The sequence below is a fragment of the Phyllostomus hastatus genome, unplaced genomic scaffold, assembly GCF_019186645.2.
Source record: "Phyllostomus hastatus isolate PE091 unplaced genomic scaffold, TTU_PhHast_1.1 phas_scaffold_755, whole genome shotgun sequence".
In the NCBI taxonomy this organism is placed as follows: domain Eukaryota; kingdom Metazoa; phylum Chordata; class Mammalia; order Chiroptera; family Phyllostomidae; genus Phyllostomus; species Phyllostomus hastatus.
Window position 1 is genome coordinate 3,228,931 of NW_025334039.1, and position 27,440 is coordinate 3,256,370.

General features: G+C 37.0%; 1 protein-coding gene across 6 annotated transcripts in view; it reads right to left on the reverse strand.

Annotated features, from left to right (window-relative positions):
- Positions 1-27,440, reverse strand: part of RIC8B (RIC8 guanine nucleotide exchange factor B) — a 99,785-nt gene that overhangs the window by 67,590 nt on the left and 4,755 nt on the right. For all 6 annotated transcript variants that reach the window (XR_006784284.1, XR_006784283.1, XM_045826511.1 and 3 more), the window contains exon 2: positions 23,116-23,163. Coding sequence is in view for 4 of the 6 variants with exons in the window: in XM_045826511.1 (XP_045682467.1) it covers positions 23,116-23,163 (48 nt within the window). In the remaining 2 variants the exon portion in view is untranslated. The remainder of the gene's footprint in view (positions 1-23,115; positions 23,164-27,440) is intronic.

The following is a 27,440-nucleotide window of genomic DNA, read 5'->3' on the forward strand; positions in this document are numbered from 1 at the left end:
CACATTTGGATGAATCAGAAAAGTTTGCTTTGCATATACACCAAGCAAGAAGACTGAAGAGGCAGTATCTTTAACAATTTCTCCCCGCTGAGTGTGCGCACTACTTGTTTCACAGTGCTCCTGTTATTTGCCCCAACAGTATTTTTCTGTGATTGAGTATTTTTTTCATTGATTTTACTCTCCTTAAAACACGCCCTGCTCTCTTCACTTTCTATAGCTCATTGCTGCCCACAGAATTTGGATGAAATGAACCCTATGCCCTCTGTCCTACTGATGTCCGTCACAATCCCCTCCCCTTTTCCAAGTGCTCCAAACTGACCTCCAGTACGCTAGCCATACATCGGGAGCCACCTCCCCCTGTTCCTTCAGCATGGCATGCTGCCATGTCAGCCAGTCAGACCCCCACTCTTTTTCTAAGGCTCAGTTTGAGATCTGAGGGGTCTATAAGGCTCCCCAGTCTCTCCCTCCTTTGCTTTCTTTCTGTTTCTGCCTGCAACGGCACTCTGTTTTTGCCTTTTTATAGAATGAGCCTTTGGGGCACCACACTCCTTCTCCAGACTCCTTCAGAACAGAGGCTCCATTTCATCTGTATCCCAGCGGCTGGTCCAGGTGTGCTGCAACTATTTTTAAGTGCAAGAAAACTATGAACTCCCAAAGTTCTCCACCTTACAGTCTACCTACCACCTGACCCTCCAACACTTTCCAAAGAAAACTCCTTTGTATGTCTCCTTCACCAGTCACCAATCGAAAGTCTTCTCTTCCATTGTAAACAAGTACAATACACCATTACTACGTTTTCGGTAAAATTATTTTTATTTACTTTCAAAGTATCATTTCTACAAACTTGTTTTTCATTGTTCAACTGATATATTTTTTAATCTACAAATTATTTTGTTATCTCAGATAATCATGAAACACATACTTTCTTCCATTAAAATTAATAAAAATAATTCCTGATACTAATAACTTTTCACTTAGAGGTCAGGTTTTCAGGAATAAACCAAAGTCATAAAGCAAAGGTTAGGTATGTTTATAAATTATTAAAAATCAAGGCACTTGAGAAATGGCCTTTTAAAGACACTTGTTGGCTTAGTAAGCCAAGGTTATTTCCACAAAGTTAGAGTGCAAGACCCAGCAGCCTACACTCAAGAGTAAGATTCCAGCCCTGGCTGGCGTAGCTCAGTGGATTGAGCGCAGGCTGCGAACTAAAGTGTCGCAGGTTCGATTCCCAGCCAGGGCACATGCCTGGGTTGCAGGCCATAACCCCCAGCAACTGCACATTGATGTTTCTCTCTCTCTTTCTATCTCCCTCCCTTCCCTCTCTAAAAATAAATAAATAAAATAAAATAAAATAAAAAGAATACTAAACTTAAAAAAAAAGTTTAAAAAAAAGAGTAAGATTCCAAATTGTTCCCTGATGTTAATACCCAGTATTGCCAGAAAGGTTTAGTAGTTTACTCCTGAACTAAAACACTAGAATACATTAGAGCAGTGGTTCTCAAACTTCAGCATGCATCAAAATCACCTAAAGGGATTGTTAAAACTCAGACTGTTGCACCTCTCCCTCAGAGTTTCTGATTCAGTAAGCCTGGAATTAGGTTGCAGAACTGGAACTTTTAACAAGTTCCCAGTTGATGCTGGGGCTGCTGGTTTAGGAGCCACACTCTGAGAACTACTGAACTATGGTTAACAATGGAATGACGGAACTTGGATGTTAGGGGGTAGTGGTAAACCAGGAGTAACTGACTGGATAAGCATAAGAAAGTGAGCAGAGTGGAAAGCAATGATCACAAACACTTTAACTTCTCCTTGACTGTCCTGTGTTGAAGATGATGTATGTGGGTGGCAGGAATAGGAATGAGATGTCATTGTCTGGTCACACTACCTTTCTTAAATGTTAAAAATTACCAGAAGTGTTAAGTTTATTTCTTGGTTAAGGTCAGGAATCATGGGCTCGAAACTTGTTCCATTTACCAGAGACTCTAGAACCAGAAGGGTGTTGTAATTAAGAGCAGGGGTTCTGGATTTAAATTGCTTGTGTTCAAACGCTGGCTCTTCTACCATCTTCTAACAGTGTGAAGTTGGCAAGTAACTTAGCCTCTCTGGGTCTCATTTACTACAGGAGTTAAATAACATCACCCATGTATAGTACTTGGAATAGTGCCACGCATGTGGTAAGTGTTCAATACAGGTTATCTTTTACATATAAGATAAAATCTCAATGTCCTCATCTTAGCATTTAACCTCGTTAGCATCTAGCCTGCTTTTCGAGTCTTCTCTTTCATAGTATTCCCCTACCCAACCCTTCTCTTTAGCTATCTTCCTTTCCAAATTACCTCACATTTAGCTCTTGTGCTTTCCAACTGCCTCCCCTTCTATATGTATCAGTCCTTCTCCCTCTTGGACTATTTAAGTTTTAACCATTCCCCAAAACTAAGATTAAAATTCACCTTTGATATAAACTTTTCCCTCAACACTTACATCTCCAACATTTTTTCTTTCCAAGGAAAACTCAAACTACAATTTGTAGCAATCATTTGGTATTTAGCACATTCTTCCTGTTAGTTTTCTTTTTATGAGTTTGCCTCAATTACCAAAATCTCACCACAGGCGGAAAGGACAGGGACATTTTTTTTTAAGTGAGAAAAGAAAATGTACTGCAATGGGTTTTGAATGAGAAAGACCTGGGCTTAATCCCGGCTCTACCACTGTGTGATTCAAACATGGTAACTTCTTTGACCCTCACTTTCTCATTTGTAAAATGGGAATGACATTGCTTACATCTCACAGGGCTGTTGTGAAATAGACTCTGGGACATAATAAGCACTCTTTTAATGGTGACTACTATGATGTTTTATTTCTTCATAATCCTTGTAGCCCTAAGCAAAGCAAGCAGCATTAAGAAATTCCCCAAATCAACAGCATTAGTTGATCTCTATTAATGTTGTCTTGACATTTCTCCTTTCTAAGAAAGAGAGAAGTAGTAAAGGCTATTTTTGTGATTGTACTGTAGGATGGTTTACCTCACTGGGTAAAAAAGTCTTTTTACATGAGTGGCAGAAATTACGTGTCTTCATTTATAGTTCTTTTTTTCTGAAGAGTTTAAATTACTTAAATATATATGTTCTTTAAAATGTAAAGTGAATCAAACTATTAAAGAAAATATAAAAATATTCATAATTATACTAGCTAGTATATTTCATATGCCATGGATAGATGTGTTTACCCTTAGTCAATTTGATAATCAGCAGTAATAGTATATTACTTTAATATACAGAGTTGCAATCATCATGTGTATATAATTTTGTTCTGATTTTTAAATTTAATTTTAACCATAAGCATTTCCCCACATTGCTATAGAGTCCTTATAAACAAATTTAAATGAGTGTAGTATTAAATGACTCCTGTTCTCAGTAAGTCTCTAGCATGAAATGCAGCAAAGTCCAGAAAGTTTAAGCAAAGGAGAATAACCACCCAATTAAAATTTTGATAAATCACACCAGCTACTGGGTACAAATGAATTGGAGGGGAACAAAAGCAGCCACAACCAGAGCAGAAGCAGTGGAGAGTGAAAGAGACTGATGGATTTGATATGAAGTTTTGAGGAAAAATTGAAAATACTTGCTATTTGTTAGGGAGAGGGAGGTTTTTTGGCTTAAGCAGTGTAGTCCCATTTATTGAGAAGGGATGACGATGGGAGGAAGACCGGGCTCGGGGGGGAAATTTTGCATGAAAACATTAAGTTTGTGATGCCTAGGGAGATGTCAAATAGCAAGTTCAATGTATGTGGCTGAAAGTAGCCCTCAGTGAGTGCTATGCCTGATGATTTGTATGTGTGTAGACATCTGGAGCTATAAGGATGGATGAGACCACCTAGAGAAAAATAGACAGAAAAAAGGACTAAGCTCTGAAAAATGCCAACATTTAAGAGGCTGGAGGAGGAGAAGAAACTGATAAAGAAGATTAAGAGGTATCAACTAGAAAGGCAAGAAGAAATCTAGAAGTGTGATGTTTTGGAAGACAAGACAGAAATGTATTTTATAAAGGGACTAGTCAGCTGTTTCAAAAGACCAAGCAGCATAAGGATTTGGCAATGCTAGATCACCAATGGCCTTAATAAAAGCAGTTTCCTGAGAGTATTTATTTGGGAGGTGACAAAGTGAAAAGCACAGAATTCTCAAGACATGTGGCTATAACAAAAGCAGAGAAATAGGATGGTAACAAGAGGGAATTAAGGTCAAGAGCGGTTTTTCTTTTCATTATTTTTTCCCAGTTTGGATCCCTTTTATTTCTTCTTGTCTGACTGCTGTGACTATTGCTGATTCCAATACTATGTTAAATAAGAGGTGAAAGCGGAATCCCTGTCTTGTTCCTGATCTTAAGGGTAATGTTTGTAGTTTTTGCCTGTTGAGTATGATGCTGGCAGTGGGTTTATCATACGTGGCCTTTATTATGTTTAGGTATGTTTCCTTTATTCCCACTCTGCTGAGAGTTTTTGTCATAAATGGCTGCTGGATTTTATCAAAAGCTTTTCTGCATCTACTGATATAATCATGTGGTTTTTTTATCCTTCACTTTATTTATGTGGTCATCAAATTAATTGATCTGTGAATGTTGTACCATCCTTGTACTCCCTGAATAAATCCCACTTGATCATGGTGTACAGTCTTTTCAATGTATTGCTGTACACGGTTTGCTAATGTCTTGTTGAGGATTTTAGCATCTATGTTCATCAGCAATATTGGCCTATAATTTTTTCTTTGTAGTGTTTTTATCTACTTTTGGAATTAGGATAATGCTGGCCTCGTAAAATGAGTTTGGGAGCCATCTCTCCTCTTGAATTTTATGAAACAGTTTGAGAGGGAAAGGTGTTCTCAGAATGTTTGGTCAAATTTCCCTGTGAAGCCACCTTGTCCGGGGTTTTTGTCTGTTGGGAGTTTTTGATTACTGCTTCACTTTCATTAGGTGTAATCTCTCTATTCAGATTCTCTGATCCCTCCTGATTTATTTTTGGAAGAGTGTATGCTTCTAGGAATTTATCCACTTTTGTCCAGGTCGTCCAGTTTGTCGGCATATTTTCTTTTCTTTTTAGAGAGAAGATACACTAGTCCACATCTGTTTAATGAAGACAATGAAGAGTTTGGATTTAATCCAGAGGGAAGTGGGGAAGCTTACTGCAAAGTGTTAAGCAGGGGAATGACATTAGATTTGTGCTTTGGAAATATCACTGATGGTAATATGGAGAATCGATGAGAAAGGGGACAGAGCAGAAATAGTTAAGGTGAGAAATGACGGAGGTCTAAAATAAGGCAATGAAGTGGAAGGCTTAGAGAATTTTAAGAAAGTGGAATTGACTGAATGATAAGTGGAATGACTTATTGGATATCTAGGGTAGAGAAGAAAGAGGAGGCAAAGAGCCTCTGAAGTTTCTAACTTGGACAAGCTGGTTGATGGTATTATCATTCATTTATGAGAATGGACTCATTTCTTAGAGTTGGCAGCAAAAAGAAAATGTTATTCTCTGGCAGACATTTCTCTTTAACTGTCCCACAGTAGACAGCTCACATAAAATGCATCCAAACTCATTACCTAGGAAGGGGTCAGACTCACCTGTAATTCATGTTTCCAAAACTCATAACCAGCTACGTATGTTATAATATCTTTGATCCAGGCCAAAAAACCTACTCTTTACTACCTGTGTGAACCTGTGCGCTTTTCTCATGTAATTTCCTGTATTTAGAATGTCTTCTCAAATCCTAACCTTCCCAAATCATCTCTATCTTTAAAGCAAATGTTATCCTCTTTGCCATCTCCTAGCAGGAAGTAACCTCTGCCACCTCTAAATCCCGAGTATTTAATCTCACCACTTTTATAGCACTAATACCTCTGACCTGGAGTTATATTAACTTGGAGACTTCTTATCTCTCTTATCAGCTTTGGCAGGGGCAGGATTTATCTGATATATTTTTCTGCCACAGATACAAAGATGCTGTCAAATATGCTGAATACATACACATATACATACTAAGTGTGACATCTTTCAAGTCCTGTGTGCTAGAGAGTATTATGTCCGAATATTCACTAAGTCTTTAAAGCTCTGGGTTTAATGCACAGGTCCTATTTATTTAGTTGAATGACTCTGACCAAATTGATGCAATTCTTTCTTTTCTTAAACCTATAAAATGGGTACGACAAAACCTACTTCACAGTGTTATCTGGGGGAATTTAATTAAATGAGATAGTGTGTATGTGCTGCTCTAGAAGAATCTAAATAATGAGTGTTATTTAACATTATAACTATAGTACATGTGCCATGTATAGTGTTATCAATTTAGTAAGAGGCTACATGGTATAACAGAGTATATGAGTTGCAGTCCAAGAAACTTCACTTTGCTATTTTTTACCTGTGAGATCTCGGCAAGTTACTTTGGTTTTTCTTAGCTTTAGTTTCATTACATGTAAAATGGGGATAACACTCTCTGTATTACAGTGGTGTTTTATTAAATGAGATGATGGTACACAGTAATAGCTAAAATTATACATTTCCAAGAATAAAACCTGTAATTAAAGACCTCAGCCAGTAAGAGTATCTTGAAGAAGGCTTGTTTTTCTGATTGAAATAGTCAGCCTACATGTAGATTTGACATCTAGTGTTCTCTCCAACATCAGTGCTTATCACAACAATTTAATGAGATAACCTTTTCAAGTATTTACTTACTACTGGTAAGATGCAGGTGAAGACTAACGGATTAATTTAGAATAAAAATGGGCCATTAACTGAATAATCAAATCAAGTGAAAGAACAGTGAACAGAGAAAGTTAACACTGCAAAAGACAAAGACTAATGGCTGTTTTATTTATAAGAAATAGGAAAATGCAATAATTTCCAGTTCAAGCTGGAAAGAAGGGCAGGGTATACACACAGCACAGGCACTGAACTCAACTTGGCAGTAACCCTATGATAACTACATGCCAGAAAAGAGCTAAAAGGCCAAACAAAATGAGTGCTAAAATGAGGGCTATAGTGACTACTTAATATTAACGAGCACTAGCAGTGCAAAAGGTTCTATTAAAAAAGGGTTTTGTGGGAGAATAAGTCTGGGAAACTTCTAAGGCTTATTAAAATATTAAGATTCCTAGATGTACTATGGGAAAAAAAAGTTTAATGTTTTAAAACTGCTATTTCCTTTATTTGATTACAGAATCCTTTTAAAAAATAATTCTAATCACATACTCAGAACTAGGGAATATTTCTTTTATTTTAAAAATATGAAAACTGACTCCCCAAAGGGCTAAATGATTTTCTTAAGGCAGCACACAAAGCTACAATGGGAAAGGGGACTCGGATTCTTATTCAACTCAGTCCTACTCTTTTTATTTACTGGTATCTGGTGGCATACAAGAGGTAAAGCAAAAACTGGTGTTCCAACATCAAAAGCAATTTCGGGTTAAGCTAGGCCTGTGAAAGAAATTATTGAAAACTTTTTTTCCTCCTTAAATAAACAGACTAAGTCATTAAACATGGTACTACTTATATTTTTTTTAATGTTTCTGTTCCCCCACTGTAGTGGTAGTAAAATAGTTACCATTACAGTCTACCACTTTTTCTTCAATAAGAATGGACTTTCCCTCTTCCATTTTGCCAATTATGCCTACAATTTTAGCCATATGCTTGATTTATGCTCTCCCTCCATCAACACATACTCCTATAGTGATGGGATAGGACCCCAATCTTAAAATAGACTGTGCATATTCAACTGGGAGATGTGGCACAGAGCCAGGGATACTTAAAGTCACAAGACAATTTGGGTGCATCCTCTTTAATCACTATTTTACTAAAAGATTCATTGGGGATAGAGGTGGGGAAGAATTTCTACATGAAAATAAACAAATGTTTTACAAATCACAACACCAAAAGTCACATAAATTTTTGAAGATAAAAAAATCAAGTGTCTAAGGAAATTTGTAGTTAAAGCAGGATCCCCTGGATGACGCCTCCTGGAACTCTCAAGGTTATGCCTACACCGTCCTCTGATGGACGTCACTGGATACATATTCCACAGGGATCTAATTTTAGTTCTTAATTGAAGCTGAAGGGCAGCCACCTAAATCTGATAGTTCTAAACTTTTGCCCTCTGTGTACAGCACATGTGAGTGTGAGTGTGTGTGTGTGCACACACAAAACAAAGACAGAGAGGTATTAAACTCTAAAAAAGCTTAATATAATTGACAATGGGAACAATGTCAGTCCCACAAGAAATACTTATTTAAAAAATCATATTTACAAAAATATTAAATAGTTATGACTTAATGCCAGAATTCTGAAATGTGCTTTTAATAAAAAAGTTAGAGAGAGAGAATTCTAGAGGTCAAACTTGGAATTTCTTTATAAAAAGCTGAAGATGAAATTTTCTAAATGAATACTTGTGCAGCTGGGTCCAGTTATATTTAGCTTAATATTACATCTTACCCTTCAGGGTTTTTCCTACTTGTAGTGTGAGAGGCAATGGTGATTCTCACTTTTTATTTAATGAATGACTACTGTCCTTGTGAAAGAAGCTTTAGGTCACTTCCTAAATGTCATCTCTAGCTTCCTTTCTAGCACATGTACATCTTTCAGTAATACAGTCCTTCTGGCTATGTTCTTTATGATGGTGATCTTGCTAAGGAGACTGAAAAGCCAGTTCAGAATAACAATTATGTAAGTTTTGCTCAAGTTTCTTTGCTAATTAGTCATCCTGGTAAAGACATGTTACATCATCAAGACTTCACTAACAGATGGAAAAGATAGCTTAGGTGTAAATGAAAGCTGACAAAACCAATCATTTGCCCTTCCTTTCTTGACTGAGGCAGAAATGAGCATGTCAAAGCCTTTTGCTTCTTTTCAAATACAGTACCAGCCAACTCTGCTTCTCTTATTACTTAAGTAGGAGTTTTTATTTGTCAGAAAGCCCTTTTCCCCACTACCTATGCAAAATATCTTTCAGTATTTTAAGATAATATCCTGGCAAATACAGAAGTACCATCATTTGTTGCATATTAGAACTTACCAAATAATAAAAATAGTGTCTCATTTAATCTTTAGTGAATTCTTAGCACAAGCTATAGTTTGGTATTGTAGTATATTAACAAGGCTGGAAGATGGATACTGTCACAACACAGACTTCCTATCTTGGTGGCTGATACAGATCCTAATCCCATTGATTTCTACAGCCCTTTGCCTTTTTCACTTTATCAAAGAGTTTCTATACAGTCTCCTCAGAATTTCCTTCCTTTGTCTCCAATGCCATCTGCCCCCCCACACTTAACTGTTCACTCTGAACACGTTATTCTATCTCTGAATCCCCTGTTCTCAGCTCTAGTAGTCCAGGCCTGTATAACCAACTGTAAGCTGATGTAATAGACTGAGTATCTGTGTCCCCACTAAATCCATATTTTGAAGGCCTAACCCCTAAAGTGGTAGTATTTGGAGATGGGGCTTCTGGAAGGTAATTAGGGTTAGATGAGGTCATAAAGGTGGGGCCCTAGTCCAATGGGATTAGTGCCTTTCTAAGAGACACCAGAAAGTTAGCTTGCCCCCACTCTCCCTCTCCTCTCTCTGCACAAAGAGGTCATGTGAGCACACAGTGAGATGAGAGCCACACACAAGCTAAGAGAAGAGCTTCAACATGAACCTTGCCAAAACCTTGATTTTGGACTTCCCAGGCTCCAATGCTGTGAAAAACAAATTTCTGTTGTTTAAGCCACCCAGTCTATAATATTTTGTTATGATAGCCTCACCAGACTAAGACAGCCAAGAACAGAAACAAGAGGGAAGATAAGTTGTCTCAATAAGACAGTTCTAAGATTTTAGAGGTTTTCAAAGGCACAGTAACACACTGGTAGTATAGCAGAAAAAGCAAAGAAACAGATTATCTGAGTTCTTTCTAGTCCCTAGTTCTACTATTTTCTGAACTTGGATCTGAACTGATTTGCTTAATCTATCTGAAAGTAAATTTTCTTATGGTAAGATAAAAATATCTATTTCACGGGGTTACTATAATTATTTAATATACTTGCAGACAGCATCTGAGAAAACATATTGTAGAGTATAAGGCATCTTCTATGTTACTTATTGGGAAACAATACAATTGAATTTTTAAAAGTAGCTGGGTTCAAACATTAGCTTAGCACCTTATGGCTATAAGATCTTGAGCGATTTCTTGAAAACACTTGTGCCTCAGTTCCTCATCTCTAAAAATAGGGGTAACAGCTGGAGCTTATAAATATTAAATGAGATGACATATTAAAAACTCTCTAGCATAGTGCTTGGCATAGAAGAGAAGCTAATGCACATTACATCATAAAGATATGATTAGATGGACAAACAGATCAAGAAACATTAACAGGCATACTCTACACAGGATCAATACGGCGAGGAAGTTTTTATCTGCATTTGCCTTTTAAAGGCAAAGCCACTTGAGAAAGGAAAGTATTGGTGTTATAAATATAACACTGAAATTTTATATTAATTTTATGGATTCTATAGGGTCCACTGCTAAGCACTTGTGTGCACAGCCCCAGTATCAGGACTATATACAAAACCCACAATGCTCCCAATTTAAAATTCAAGTACATGCAAATTGTTCAAGAGAAATAAATTCTAACCAAGTGACAAGAAGTCTATTTTAGGTTAAGAACACATGACTCTTATGATATTAGAGAGACTGAACATATGTTAAATGAATAAGAAATGTAAATGTATAGCAATTTAAACTGTTATTAAAAGACTGAAGGAATACACTATCAAAAATTTAGCCAGAGAAAGCTTCTTGATAAATGTGAGTGTTGAGCAGTAAGTGGGGAAAAAATGACAGAGAAGGAATGGCAGAAAGGAAGTGGGGAGATAAGACAAATGGTGGGAAAAGGCAGAGGTAGAGAGGGATATAGGCAAAGCAGGATGATCAACCAAAGCAGATTTAGAGTTCATATAAAGTAAGAGCTTTCTAACAATTAAAGCTATCCAAGCACAGCAGAGCTGGCTGCTCTGAGCTCCCATTACTGAGTCTTCGGTCCGAGTGTGACATACCTCAGAAAGAACCTCTGTGCTGGAAGGTAGTCCAGGTGTCTTACTACACTGTGAGTTCCCTGAGGAAGAACCCTGCAAAGACGATCACTGACGGCAGAAAAGGAGACAGAGGACCTGATCCAAATCCCACCTCTTCCACTCACTTAACTGTGACTCTGGGCAAGTCAGCCTCTTAGTTTTTCATTTCTAAATGGGGAAGTTTGGAACAATGGAATGTCTGGTCAGCCAAGAACTCTCTCAGGTCCCTAAGAGTTTTTAATTAGTCAAAGATGTGTAAGTTCTCCACTTTCCTTAGTACATGATCAAACTTGGTAAGGAAGAAAAGAACTGCTGAGAAAAATGAACCTTACATTTTTGGCCAAAACATAATCTGAGGAATCTAAAAAGAAAAAGTCTTCAGCATGTCTAATTCCTCTATGTCAAGTACTACATTGTTTATGGGGAGAGCTGACATGAGATAGCCTCACTAGTTATCCTACCCAGTCACTTACACTGCAAAGCATGCTTTTCTGTTTCCTGTCAACACTGATAATTAGTTCAATGTCAAAGCTCTGTTTATGCTCCACATCAAGTCTCAAATTTTGGATGCCTAAAATCAGAAAATGAATAGAACCGATTCATATGCTATACAACAGGTCAATTCAATTATTAATGAATGGCAGTATGGTGTAGCACATTGGATGTAGAGCCAGACTGTGTAGGCTTGAATCGTGGCTTCCCACTGCACTAGTTTAGGCAAATACAGAAGCTCCTTGAATGTCATTTTATTAGAATATTGATGAGATACATAGGAACTTAAGTTTTATTTATTAACAATTAACCTATGGTAAAACTGATTTTGTTATACATCATTTAACTTAAAGTCACAGCATCTATTAGTGGCATTAAGTAGGACTCACTGTAATGTCTGTGTGCCTTAGTTTCCTCATCTATAAAATGCATTATCTTCTTTATAGCCTTGTTGTGAGACTATTCATGCAGTGCTTGAAATGATGATGGGCATGTAGTGTATGTTACTTATTAGTATTAAATAACAACTTTATTAATTATAATACACGTATCACAAAGTTCATCATGTTCAAGTATACAAATTATTGGCTTTTAGTACGTATATTCACACTTGTGCAAGCATCTAATTTTGTAACATTCTCATGGCCCCAAAAAAGAAATCCAATATCCATTAGCAGTGACTCCTCAATTCCCCTCTCCCAATAGCCCCTAGGCAACCACTAATCTACTTTCAGTCACTACAGATCTATTTTAGACATTTTGCATGAATGAAATCCTACATTATGTGGCCTTTTGTCTGGCCTCTTTCAGTTAGCATGTTTTCAAGGCGATACATGCTGTAGCACTTATCAGTTATTTTTATGGCTGAATAATATTCCATTGTGTGGGCATGACGAATTTTGTCAAGCTAGTTATTTGGGTTGTTTCCACCTTTTAGTTATCATCAATAATGCTGCTGCTGTGTAGTACATTCACTTTTATGTTTTTGTGTGAATATACAACTTCATTTCTTTGAGGTAGATACATAAGAGTGCAATTGCTGAGTCATATGGTAATCCTATTTAACCTTTTGAGAAACTGCCAGACTGTTTTTTGGACTGGCTGCACCCTTTTCCATTCCCACCAATATGACAATTCTAATTTCTTCACATCTTTGTCAATACTTACTTTCTGACTTTTTGATTCTAGCCATACCAGAAGTGCAAAATGGTAAATCACTGTGGTTTTGATTTATATTTCCCTGATAATGAATGATGTCGAGTTCTTTTCAAGTTTACTGGTCATTTGTGTATCTCCTTTGGAAAAATGTCCATCCAGATCCTTTGCCCATTTTTAAAATGGGTTGTCTTTTTATTAAGTTCTTTCTATATTTTAGATACACATCTCTTATCAGATATATGATCTACCCATTCATTCTGTGGGCTATCATTTCACATTCTTGACAGGAGCCTTTGAAGTACAAAAATCAACTTTGATGAAGTACAATTTATCTATTTTTTTCTTGTTGTCACATCTAAGAATCCACTGCCAAATCTCTGAAGATTTATCCCTGTTTTCTTCTAAGAGTTTTATGGCTTTAGCCCTACATTTGGGTCTAAACCATTTTGAATTAATTTTTTAATATAATGTGAGGTTAATGTTCAACTACATTCTCTTATTTTTTAATATTTTATTTACTTATGCTTAGAGGGGGGAGAGAGGGGGAAAGAGGGACAGAAACATCTATGTGTGAGAGAAACATCAATCAGTTGCCGCTCATACATACCCAACTGGGAATCTGGCCTGAAACTGAGGTGTGTGCCCTAACCGGGAATTGAACCAGCGACCTTTTGGTTCGCAGGATAATGCCCAACCCACTGAGCCACACCAGTCAGGGCTCAACTGCATTCTTTTATATGTGTCTATATAGCTGTCATTATGCCATTTGTTCAAAGACAATTCTTTCCCCACTGAATGGTCTTGTCACCCCTGTCAAAAATTAGTTGACCACAGATAAGTGAGTTCATTTCTAGACTCTTAAAACTATTCCTTTGATGTGTGTGTATATATACATACATAATTTATATTTATACTTATCTATCCTCATGATAGTACCACTCTGTCTTGATTATTGTTGCTTTATACTAAGTTTTGAAATTGGAATTCTGAGCCTTCCAGGTTTGTTCTTTTCAAGACTATTTTAACTGTTCTGAATTCCATGCAGTTCTACATGAATCTCAGAACTGGCTTGTCAGTTTCTACAAAGAAGCCATCCAGGATTCTAAAAGGCATTGCACTGAATCGGCAAATCAATGTGGGAAATACAGTCATCTTAGCCATAGTAAGTCTTCCAATCCATGAACATCGGATGTTTTTCCATTTATTTAGATCTTCTTTAATTTATTTCAACAATGTTTTATAGTTCCCTACAAAACCAAGTTATTTCCTTAGTTGTTGCTCTAGGGCTTACTTAGCATATACATCTTATCAGAATCAGCTCCAGATTTATATTAACTTAATTTAATATAACGTTACTTTTACATGATGCTATTCCTTTCCTTTCTTTCTGTGACATTATTATTACACACATGTGCACGTGGTCTGCCCGGAAAAAAATCTTAGCCACTATTAATATAACAAGAACCATCTGTGTGACATCAATGTAACCTGGCAGCCAAGAAGAGTGGACTGGAATGCACATGTGTGAACAATGACAACTTCACTGTACTAGTCAGTGGGGGCAGTAGACACCATTGAGTGAACACGTGTACTGATTGTGCGGCTGTGCATTCAAAATGAGGAGTAGAGCAACAAATCTGCATCAAATTTTGTGTTAAGCTTCAGCATTCCTCCATGGAAACTATTCAGATGATCAAAAAGGGAACAGCTATAGGTAACTGGTGATTGGCAGCTTCATTACAACAATGCACTGACTCATGTATTACGTCTAGTGCAGAGTTTTTTAGCAAAACATCAAATCACCCAGTGACTAGGTTCCCGCTACAGTCCAGATTTGGTGCCCTCTGCCTTCTGGCTTTTCCTAAAACTAAAATCACCTTTGAAAGGAAAGAGATTTCAGACCATCAGTGAGATTCAGGAAAATATGATGGGGCATCTGGTGGTAATTGGGAGAACTGGGTGAGGTCCCAAGGTGCCTACTTTGAAGGGGCCTGAGACATCATTGCCCTGTGTACAATGTTTGTTATATCTTATATTTTCTTCAATAAATGTCTCTATAATGTTTCTTGTATCTTGTATCGTTTTCAATAAATGTCTCTGTTTTTCATATTACATGGCTGGGTACCTTCTGGACAGACCTCATATCTATAAATGTTTCTAATCCAACAATACATTATAATTATTACTTTATATAATTTTGTCTTTTAAAGACACTGGAGAAAGGAGAGCAAGAATATATACTCATAGCTTTTTATTATCATTACTTATAACTTTCTTATTTATCATTTCTGGTTATCTTGATGTGCTCTTGAGAACTCAAGTTACTATCTGGAGTCACTTTCTTCATGCAATACAGGTTTGGTTTTAGTCACCTTTGTGCAGTTTTTGGCAAATACAGGACATTTCTGGATGTTACTGGCTCAACAAATTATATACATATTGTTTTATACAAATGCTTTGAAAAATCAGTTAAGAAAAAAGAGAAGAAATATGCACTTATATTGGCTTTTACAATTACATAATTACCTCTACCAGTGAGATCTTTGAGTGGGTTCAAATTGTTGTTTGGAGTAAGTTGCTTTCAGTCTGAAAAACTTTTAGTATTCATATAAGGTGGGTCTTGAACAAATTCTTTCAATTTTTCATTTATCTGGTATCTTTATTCTCCCTGCATGCTTAAAAGAGACCTCTGCTGGATGTAGGATTCTTGGTTGAGGTTTTTTCCCTTTGATTTCCTTAAATATGTTATCCTACTGCCACTGGCTAACTTCTCATCAGAAATGTCAAGATTTCAAGATCTTCTCCTTGATGTTGGCTTTCAGCATTTTTACTAGGATGTACTGATTTTGGATCTCTTTGAGTATATCCTACTTGTATATTTTTGAGCTTCCTAGATGTATAAGTTGTTTTCCAATAAATCTGGCAAGTTTTTAGCTGTTTTTCTTCAAATATTTTTTTTCTCCTCTTTTTTCTTTCTCCTTTCCTCTGGTATTCCCACTACACATGTGTTGGTACATTAAGATTACCCCACCATTCTCTGAGACTTTCTTCATTTTTTCTTTACTATGCTTTCTCTGTTCTTCACCTTGATACGCTTTATTGATCTATCTTCAAGTTTGCTTATTCTGTCTTCCACCAGTTTGAACGTAGTGTTGAGCCTCTTTAGTGAATTTCTACTTTAGTTATTGTACTTTATTGCACTTTTTAATGACAAAATTTCCATTTGGTTCTTCTTTTTTATGTTTAATAATTTCTATCTTTGTACTGTTATTCTCCATTTGATGCGACCTTTAATCAAACCTTGCATTTCTTAATCATGGTTTCCTTTAGTTCTCCAGATATATTTATAATGGATACTTTGAACTCTTTTGTCCGTTAAATCTAATATCTGGTCATTCTCACAGGCAATTTCCACTGCCTGCATCTTCCCCCAGTATAGGTTAATCTTTCCTGTTTCTCTGCATGTCTCATTTGGCTAGGGGCAGGGGGAATTGCACATTTTAGATAATATATTATGGTAACACTGGGTAATCCCCCTACCCTCCAACACTTGATATTGTTATTTGTCTATTTGTTCAGAGACTGGCTGGAATTATTTTAATCTCCCCTACCTCTCTGCAAGGGGGCTTGCCCTTGAGTAGGCCCACCTTCATCCTGGAATGACAGTTGCTTTGGTAGGTCCCTCCTCTTTTACTTTCTCTTTCTCTGACCACACCCTGCTGTTAAACTCCACTAACTGCCAGACTGATTGATCTATCCTCTTCAACAATATCCTGGGAAATAAACTGCTTGGCAAACTTAAAGTCTATTAGGGCTCCTTTGAAGGGATATTTCCTGAAGTCAGTATTAAAGATTTGTTCTAACCATAGGAGGATTCCTTTTTGCTGTCCTTTCCCCTTTATCTCTAGCAAACCAGCCAGCCTTCTGGTTGCCTGTATCTTCAATGAATCTCTCAATCTCTTCCCAGTTACTTTTCACCACAACCTGCACCCTCAGCAATGAACTTCACACTCTCATTGTAAATGAAGCTGGTTCCTTTGAGGAGAGATTCCAAGCTCTTGTTATAAGGTCTGCTTGCTCCTCCGGAAAAAATTTCTGAGCCCTGGTTCTAATGCCGGGGGCAGAGACAATGGCCTCCTTCTCTCTGGGTAACACCTCCTTGAGACAGCAATTGGAGGGGAGCAGCAGCTTGCCTCTCCCAGGGTGGAACCTCTCTCCCACCAACACGGCCAAGGGCAATTGGGGTCTTACTGTTCTTAAGGGCACCGCACTTAAGGTAGAGCCTCTGTCCCATGAGTAGGGGCTAGGTGAAAGGAAGAAGACCCCACCTCTCAGTTGCACTCACAATTTAGTCTTAGCAACAGGTTGCTGAGGCGGGATTAAAAAATGCTGAGCTTATCCCCTGTGCCCACTGGGAAGAAAGCCCTCCAACTTGAAGCTGATGGAAGAGGAAGCTCTGTGTTCTTGGCTGCATCAGTTTGGACGAGAGTTTCCATCAGGCTCAGCGGAGAGGGAGAAAGGGAGGAAGCAGGTCTGAGTTCAAATACTGCAAACTTTCACTTTTCTGACTGAGTTTTAGTAGATTTTCTTGAATAAGTATCTCTTCATTGACTATATGCTCTTAGGACAATTTCCAGGGATTTTAAATGATTATTTTTAAAAATAATTTTTTTTACCAGTTTTATTGGGGATCAGATCCATGTAACTCCTCACATTGTTAGGGCTAGAAGAGGAAGTTCTTGATGAGTTTTTTTGTATGAGAAAATGGATCTGAAACTCTAAAGTAGAAATCAGAGAAACTATTCTTATCATTCCCAGGCCGAAATCCTAAAAAGTGATCCAAAGGTCATGTATAGGCTGCCACATGATAGACTAAGTCAGAAGAGCTATTTTGTTCTTTCTCCCTATATGTATCCTTCAATGCCTTGCAAAACATCCAAAATAAAAACTGGAGTCTGAAAAGAAGTATTGTTTTATTTTGAACTACTCTGAGGCATTCCTCCTGGCCTACAATACAATTTGTCACCTCTAGTTTGGTTTTATGCCAGATCACAACTGGATGAGAACTTTAAAAAGTAAAAAGTATGGGATGCTTTTGGTAGTGTGTGTGTTAAAATAAAGATACTGAAAATGTTTATCTTTAAAGTAACTGGTTTCTAAATGTGAATTGTACTTGTATCGTGTATCAAAGTATTCCCTAAGATAAATATATCAAATAAAATTTGAGTCAAATTTGCAAGGCATATGAAGCTCATTAGTTTTAGTGAAAATTAGAGTTTAATGACTTCAAGTGCAAGGCTTTCAGAACCAATATCCATGCCTCAAGTTATTCCCAAGAATGGATCCATGCTACAGGATTAATGTTTCTATGTTGACACATTTTCCACAGCGGAATGTAAATATGAAATTTTACCCATTCATTTGCTATAGTCCACAGTGGTAATCCTCAGTATGCACCTCTAGCTGAGAAAGTGCCAAATCAAACACCACAGGCAAATAGCCAACTTAGGAACCAAAGCCTAACACAGTACCTAGAATACAGAACTTACTGAAAAAAGATTTGTGGACTACAGAGATCTCCACTGATATGCCAACTATGGGGTAAAAAAAAAGTAAAAAACAAAACAAAACCCAGAATCTTTCAAATGGTAGAATGGAACTCTGTATTCATATAAATTTATTTCACTCCATAAACTGGCTGTGTAGATAATACTATCTCTAAATGTAATAATATTTTTATGCTCCCCTCAAAAGAATGTGTAAGATAATCAAGAAGGCTCAATTTTAGAGGAAAAAATGATTTTTTAAAAAAAGTACTGATATTTGCTTATGCCTCCAATCACACTATTATAAAAAAGTATAATATATAACATGTTGTATATTATATTTTATACCATTATAATCTATTATAATATAAAAGTTTAAATTACAGAAAAGGGAAAGAAATATCACATGCAGTAATAATAATATTCAGACAGTGAAATTCACTTAGTGAATTTTCTTGCAGTCATTTTTCTTTGTATAGCTTTTGTTAGTTTAATATGGATGTGATCATACTGCATGCATACTTTTATATCCTGCATTTTCAGCAAACATTATGAGGTATGCTTGAGATTCTGCTGTATAGTTAAGAGAAGATCAAACTCAACACCAAACGATATGTACAAATCATAGGAATTCTGGCCTCTGCTCAATTTCCAAGTTCCCTTAATTTATTTAATAGGCGTTTATATTATAGGTGCCGATTTTGTGCCACATGCGGAACTGGGGGAGGAAAATACAAAGAGAAGAAAGAGTATTCTTGTCCTCAAAGAACCCTCAACTCAACAGTTACTGTCTGCCTTCAGAGAAATATGGGCTTACCTATGTGAGTTTGAAGGTAATAAAATAAATGCTTGAAATTTGGCTATTTATCTCAGATAACAACTGAAGTTTTCCACATTTTATCCAGTTGTATTCTCATCTTACAGGTGAAAGAGCTGCAATTCTTTTACTCATTTTATGACATGTTTTTTAATGTTTATGGCAATTATTAGTATTCTTGGTCTGGGATCAGTTTCGTTTCTGAAACCAGTAAGAGCTTTCATTTCTCGAAGATGTAAATTTTCAGATTATTCATCACACCTACCCCCATCCTACATATTTGCATGAAGTATTTGTTTATGTGCTGGTAGATTGTCACAGCCTGCCAATTTAGGTAGAAAATGTAAAGGAAGTGCTTCAATAAGCACAGGTGCTTATATCCAAATCTATCATGATCCACGTGCACCTGGAATTATTTGCATATATATCCAAACATTAGCAGTTGTATCTGACTTTACTTTATATGGAAAAACTTAAGCACTCCTAGTTGGTAATTTTCCTTGCTATCTTTCAGTTTAAGTCTAGTTGCCTAAATGGTGTCTCAAGGTATGCAATAAGAGATTAAACAAGGTATTGAGTCATAATTTCAAACCTTATAAAATACACCTTAAGTGGTACTGAGTGGGAGCACTGAACAGTGAAGGTGCTACACACAACAGGCAGAAAATCTGTTCTCTCTGAGGCTGCACCACTCACTAGTTCCATGAATGTTGGCAAGTTGTCATTAATGTAATCCTAGGTTTTCTTATCAATAAAGTAGGGATAGTGACATTCTTGCCATACTTAGAGCATCAGTGCATAACTATTACAAAGCAAATCTTTGTAAAAATGCAAAATACTACATTAGTGTTAGGAATTAAGTCTAAGGATCATTAATTCATAACTATTTCCTAAAAATCTCAGTATAATTTTTATTTTTTGAAAGGCTCTGCTCCCTTACATTTACTACTAAGTTGTCACAAAGGTTTTACATAAAATAGTGCTGTGTTTTTCAGAGATAGCATCCGTAATTCATCAAAAGGGGTACTGCAGTTACCAAGCAGCAACTGTATGAAGGCTCCAGAGACATGTTTAGGAAAGAAAAAGAGAACTAGGGTAGCAAAACAAATTGGATGGTAATTTGAGTTCCTCTTATTTTCAGGCTGGGTTTAATGTAGAGACATGTACTATTCTATGTCTCTCTACATCGAGAACCTAAACTCTTAGGATGTATGTAGATCCTTTAGAGCATTCCAACAGTTTTCATTTCAAATTCTTTTTAGGGCCTTAGGCATGAAAGAGTCACTAATAGTTTTAATCCTTAGAGACTGAAATGGTTTTGTTTGTCAATGTTTTTCCATTAATGAAGATTACCTAGCTAGGTCCCTGCGGACACTTGTTTATATCAGAACTCCCAGGAAACAGAAATCTGCACACTAGAACTGAAAATAACACCAGTATAGTAATTACTATCTCCAAAGACCTAACAGCCAGTAAAACACAATATTTTGAAAACTTTAGGTTTTGTTACTATAAGAAATAAACATACTTAATTAATAATTGTGGGAATTTTTTCTCCCTTAACTGAAACATATGTGAAATTTTAGCACCAAATTCCCATACAGATGTAGTATGGATCCTCCCAACTAAACTAAATAGCAGTTGCTTTCCTAGCCTGAATACCTATTATGAGTATGTTAACAAATATGTTCTGGTAACAACATGCTTCTTTTACTTTCACTTACCTCTCCCCCATTAGCATATAATGGTTTGTCTCTTTCCCTCTCTCTTTACCACATCACAATATTCCATTACGTAGACATACACTAGCTTCTTCAAATACTCCCTAATTGCTGGGCACTTGGTTGTTTCCAATCTTTTGCTATTGTGTACAATGCTTCAGTGAATAACGTTTTACTTGAGTCCAACCTATCCACAAAACAGATTTCTAAAACTGGCACTGCTTGGTCAAATGGCAAAATGCACGTGTAATTTTGGTAGATACTACCAGTTTCTGTTCCACAGGAATTGTGCCATCTTACACTCCCATCAAATGAGTGAGTACTTATTTCCTAAAGACCATCTATAAAAACATACACACATGGATCCCACCCCCAAATTCTGACTCAGTAGATAAAGGGTCAGGCCTGAGCAGACTTATCTTAAAAAAGTCCCCAGGCAGTACATTTCTGGTTGAGCACCCCTGTTCTAAAAGGTATTGTAGTTTTTTTACACGGTTCAAATCCAAAAGAAAATTAGAGTTAAATCTTTAACTTCAAAAATTTATTCTCCATGTCATTCATTCAATAATACTTTTTTAAAATCCTCATCCAAGGACATGCTTATTGATTTTAGAGCGAGGGGAAGGGAGGGAGAGAGAGAAAGAAATATCTATGTGAGAGAGGAACATCAACTGGTTGCCCCTCGTATGTGCCCCAACCAGGACCAAACCCACAATCTAGGCATGTGCCCTGACTAGGAATCAAACACACGACCTTTTGGTTTATAGGACAATGCTCCAACCAACTGAGCCACCTCAGCCAAGGCCAATAATACTTTTTAAGTGCCTATTATGTTCTGGACATGCTAGGTGTAGAGGACATAAAGATAAATAGTAGTATCTGTCATCAGGGAGTTTGCTGGGTCTGATAATAAGAGACAGATAAATAATTAAAAGATAATGTATAAGCATAATGTTAGAGATTTACGTAGAATTTTATAGGAATGCTAAAAAGGGACATTTCATCCTAACAAGAGGGCCAGAGGAGGCTTTCTGAAGGACGTGCTCCTGGAGCTCTGTAGGATTAACCAGGTTAAAAGGAGTAGAGGGATACATGAAGGAAATGGCATTCTGGGTGGAAAACAACATATGCTAAGGGAGAAAATAAGAAACAGAAGGGATGTATATGTGTATTTAACTGGAAACATTTTATATTGCTACAGCATAAAATAGAAGGGAGAGAAGTAAGCTGCAAGAGCATGCAGAGACCAGGTCACTAAGTGTCTAGTATGTTATGTTTAGGAGCTTGAATTTTATTTTACAGGCCAAAAATCACTCAAGGGTTTTAAAGACTGGGAGTGACATGACCAGACTGTTGTTCTAGATTTATGGACAATGGACTTGTAGGGCACATAACTAGAAAAAGAAAGAACTTTTAGGAAAGTTCTTTCCTAACCTAGTTAGGAAATTGGTGAAGTAATCCAGATGAAAACTTGAATTAGGGCAGGGGTTAAGGAGAGAATGGGCTAAAGAAACCATAAGAGATAAAATGAGCAGGACGAAGACATTAGATGTTGGGGATACAGGTGAACAGAAGGATGATTTCAAGGTATTATCAGACCACTACCAGGAAATCACTAGGTTTAAGCTATTTTTGCAGCAGCAGTGATAGGTTTACGATGATTCAGTCATGCTCGCTTACCTGGTCTTGGCATTTATGAGGCCAGGGCTGGAAGTATACAGCCCAGCAAAACACAGATAAAACTGGTGAGCTTCTCCTTAAGCATCATGCTTTAATCAACTAAGTAAAGCAACTTAGGCAACCCAACAGTGAAACACATTTCACATGGTCATCTCTCTGATGCACCTTCTCTTATAACTCCTCTCTTGGTGGGTCTCTTGACTCCATATTCCTCCATGCCCGTGAGGTGGCCTAGACAATTGCTGACAACACACATAACTTGTTGGCACAGGGAACAATATGTGGCTAAGGGTCAGCAGCATGAATACCTGTTTTCCCAAAATGAACACAAAACCAAGCTTTACAATATTAGCAAAACATTTCGGGCAGCCTGACGTCCTGCCATTAAGAGAACCCTTCCCACTGTTCTGATTGATCCAAGTGCAATGGTCCTGTGAGGTGGAGCAGGGCTGAGTTGTGTGCACGACACCTGGCACTTGCTTTCTTCTCAGAGTTCCTAAAAACAAACTGCAGGGAAACTGAAAACTAAATAACCATCAGACAAAAATGAGTCCACTGTTTAGAAAGTCCATGAATGAAACGCACACATACACACACAGTAACATTAGAGCTTACCTTTCTTTTATCTTCATCTGTTGGTTCAAATTTGAAAGTAGCCCTATGCTGAGGGGGGAAAAAGGGAAACAATGTCATTTTAAATATGCAGATTTTTAATTTTGGCTGTTTAATAATATATAATTTCTCTGTAAAAATGCTGCCTTTTTACATCATATTTCACTCTTCTTATTAAAGTCAGAGAGACAGGCATGTAAACAAATAATTTTAAGCAGTATGAAAGGACTGCTGCAGAAATATATACCAAACAGCACAAGGTGCCAAGCCTCTAACTCTGCCCAGGGAAATCTAAAATGCTTTGCAAGCAGTATGGAGAATTTGAACTGGACCTTGAGGTATGAATAGAAGTTTCCAGGAGGCAAATGGAAGGCACTGCAGGAACAGAAACAAAGGCCCGGATGTGTGAAACAGTGTGGTATATTTGTGAATAAGCAGCTCCGTCAGAGTAAAACACAGAACACATGTTAGGGCGTGGGGGACTGAAGAAAGATGAGCATGAAAATGCTGACTGGACAAAGATTTGGAAAGGCCTTCCAATGTTGCTGAGGGGTTACACTTTCTTTTTCATATGCAATAAGAAATAATCAGAAAATTATAGATAGGGAAGAGAATACTCAGAAAAATATTCTGTACAAACAAGGGTTTAAATCATGGTTCCATCACATAGTAGTTAATTGAGCAATTAAACTCTCCATAACTGGATTTCTCATGTGAAAAGAGGGGGTACCTCGTTCACAGAGCTGCTGTAAGGGTTAAAACAGCTATGGCATATAACACACCATCTCAGTGCCTAGCACATAATAAACAGTATATATTAGGGTTATAATAAAGGTGATGCCAATAATATTGAGGGGAGGAAACTGGAAGAGAAGAGTGTATGACTGGCAACAACACTGTATTTTCCACTCTGTAGCTACAACAGATGATGGAGTAAGTTGACTTGTCTACTGTCACAGAAAGAGTGATGGTACCCCAAAACGACAGTACAAAACTCCTCATTCTCCTCTCCAGTTTTATTCAGAACCAAGTGCTTTTAAGAATCCTAAGCTTTCCTTTAAAAAAAATCTCCACTGAACATCTCTCTGCCTTTCCTTTGCATTTCCCACACTGGCCACACTGACAAACATTGACTGGCAACCCACCAAGAGTTAAGCACACTGAGTACTAAAGATACTATCATTACAGGTGGTTGTGCATTGACAGCTTTGTAGAAGAAGCAATTTTTGAAATTAAGAGAGATGGAGAAGAAACGTTGACAGTGCAACAGTTCTGAATGTAAGAAATGGTCAGAGGGAAGGCTTAGAGGAAAGAGAGAAGGGACATTTGAGGAAACCTAAGAGTGAATGCTTCACTTATGGTATGCAAAACAATTAAAATGAATTATGCCAGGTGGTAAGGGGCTGAATTTTAAAATTTGTACCTGAACTGCAAGACAGGTAACAGGCACACAGGAAGACTCTGAGGAAAGTATAAATAGTTGAGCAGTCTGGAATATTTTGGTCAGTAGCTTATGGGCCAGATAAAAGGAGAGCAAGACTAAAGACATAAAGCTCTCTGAGAAATAAGCATCAATAATCCAAGCATGGTGCTGCTGGCAGCAGTATAAACTGACACAAACTTTAAAAGGGAAAGTGATGTGGCAACACATATTAGAAACCATAAAAATATTCATACCCTCTCACCCAGAACTTCTACTCTTAGGAATTTACACTAATGAAATCATCCAGAGAGAAAAATTACATATATTAGCATACTCACTACAGTGCCATCTAATATTATATAAGAAAAAAAGAGGATCTTGACTATCCAACATCATGAGACTGATGAAATAAACTGCTGTGCATCCACCTGATAGACTATTATATTGCAATTTACAAGGTGGCTAAAAAGCTCTGTAACAACATGGAAAATTACTTAGAGTGGCATCAAGTGGAAAAAGAGTAAATCATCAAATTATATAGCTATGTCTATGATTAAAGTATCTACATAAATATATGGATGCATTCGAACAAAGGCTTGAGTGTTAACATGCAAATATTGTATAAAAGCAAATGTATAGGGGTGGTGAAATTTCTAGTGATTTTTTTTTGACAAAACTCCCTGTTGGTATATTATTTTTTTAATTAAAAGGGAAATTTAAAAATAAAAGATGAATGAATGAACAAGGAAAGAAAGAAAAGGAAGGAAGAAGAACAAGTTGTAAATATGAAGGCTGTAACTTAGGAATTTATAGACCTGAGATTTAGTAAAAACCAACATTAGATAAAAGATAAACCAGCACCAGACATCAGGCTATGCTTGTAAACTGAAGCTTAGTAAAGGTCCAATACAAATGAAAATAAATAATTGTACTTAGAAACCAAGAAAACTTATTCTTTGCCATTATATGTGAATTCCACTAATTATCTGAAATGAATGTACCTATTTGCCAATATAATGACTCTCCTAAACATTTTTCAGGATTTATAGTAAGAGAATAGAAAAAAAATCTTTGGGGAAGACCCTCATTAAGTTATATATTTTAAAATTTCTATGTAGAATTAATCTTTTAAGGTGATAATTTAGAATAGTACCAAGGATGAATTTTTCTGTTGCTTTTTAAATACAAAGCTGATCTTGTCATAAAACCGGAAGGAAGGAAGGAAGGAAGGAAGGAAGGAAGGAAGAGAAGGGAGATAAGAGAAAGAGAGAAAGAAAGAAAGAGAGAAAGAAAGAAAGAAAAGGGAGAGAAAGAAAAGAAAAAAGAAAAGAGAAGAAAAGAAAAAAGAAAAGAGGAGAAAAGAAAAAAGAAAAGAAAAAGGCTTTCAAAAGCTCCATCTAAATAGCATGAGGGCTTAATTTAATTAGAAAATACACTGGCATGTGAGACAGTAAGACTGAATTTTGAATGTGCCAATCTATTCAGAAACTCAAGCCCTCTAAAATTGCTTGGGTCCGAAGATATTAAAGGCTGGCTTCTTTTATCCAACTTAGATCATCCCCAACCTATTCAGTACCTCTAACCTTTACTGTCTCCCTTTCTATAGCTGAAAGGAAGGGAAAGGAGGAACTAATACCTTTCTAGAGCTGCTAGCCAACAGTCAACTACCTCACCTTCTTTATATGCTTAATTTCCAGACAAACAGGAGCAACAAGTCAAATATAAACTAAAGGGTAAAACCACTGGTCAATTAAGAGAGCTAGTAAGGTAGGAACGGCTCAGTGACACACCAGACTCATTTTGAAGACTCTCCACTGTAAGCTTCAAAAAGCTCAGGCTCAGGAGTCACAGAGCACTGGGTTAGAGTCCAGTTCTGCTGCTTACTAAAAGTGTGACCGTGGTCCAGTTACCAAATTTACTACCCACCAGAATTTCCTTCTTTATGTATAGCTCCTTGCACATAGCCGGTGTTCAATAGGTGACCACTATTGTTATTATTGCATGGCCTATGATATGGGCAAAAACTGAACTCTTTATGTTAAGGAAAGTAGGAGTTATTTCATAGATATCCAAAGATATACTCAAATGGTACCGATACAAGGGCATTAACTTAACTGGGGTGGAGATGTGTCTTGCTATGTTTCATGAACAGAGATTACTTCTACAAGCAAATGCCAGTAACTGAGATTATACAACCCAATCTGGAAATAAGGATAAGGTATGACAAAGGAACAGTCCATTAAACAAGCTCCTCTTCAAAGTTCTGTGGAATAAAGTATGAGTCAGAACTCAACCTCCAAGTAGAAGGCAAAAAGTCCCCTTACATGGTACAGAATATTTACATGCCCTATTCAAACTTAGAGACTGTATTTCTAGAACTGTCCTAATATTAGGTCCCTATCCATCAGGTGTTTCTAGCAGATAAATTAAGACCTCAATGCTATTAGTGTGCTTTTCTTCTCTTATGAGGACTACTCTTGATACCTACCTACCTACTTGTATCTTAAAAAATTTTTACCTTTCATTTGTCCATAAACTTGCCATACTTCTAACAGAGAATCCTGTTGGAGCTTGTTAACAGGTAACACATGTCCAGGTGGCTTCTATAGCCACGAGGCCATCTCTTTGGTTGTCATCACAGTTGATGACTCTAGGCCTCAGTTTCTTTACCTATTAACTGAAGGAGTTGGACCAATTATCTTTGAGCTTCCTTCTAGTCTAAATATCCTATAATACTGTTGTGTATCTTGGGGTCCTGGATCACCATTAACTGTTGATAATCATAATGATGGCAACCAATCTCTCTACTAAAACTTCATCGGAATAGGCCCTAAAAGAGAAAAAGGAGATTGGACAGCCAAGACTAGTACAATATGCACTTCCCATAACAGCTCATTCTGTAACT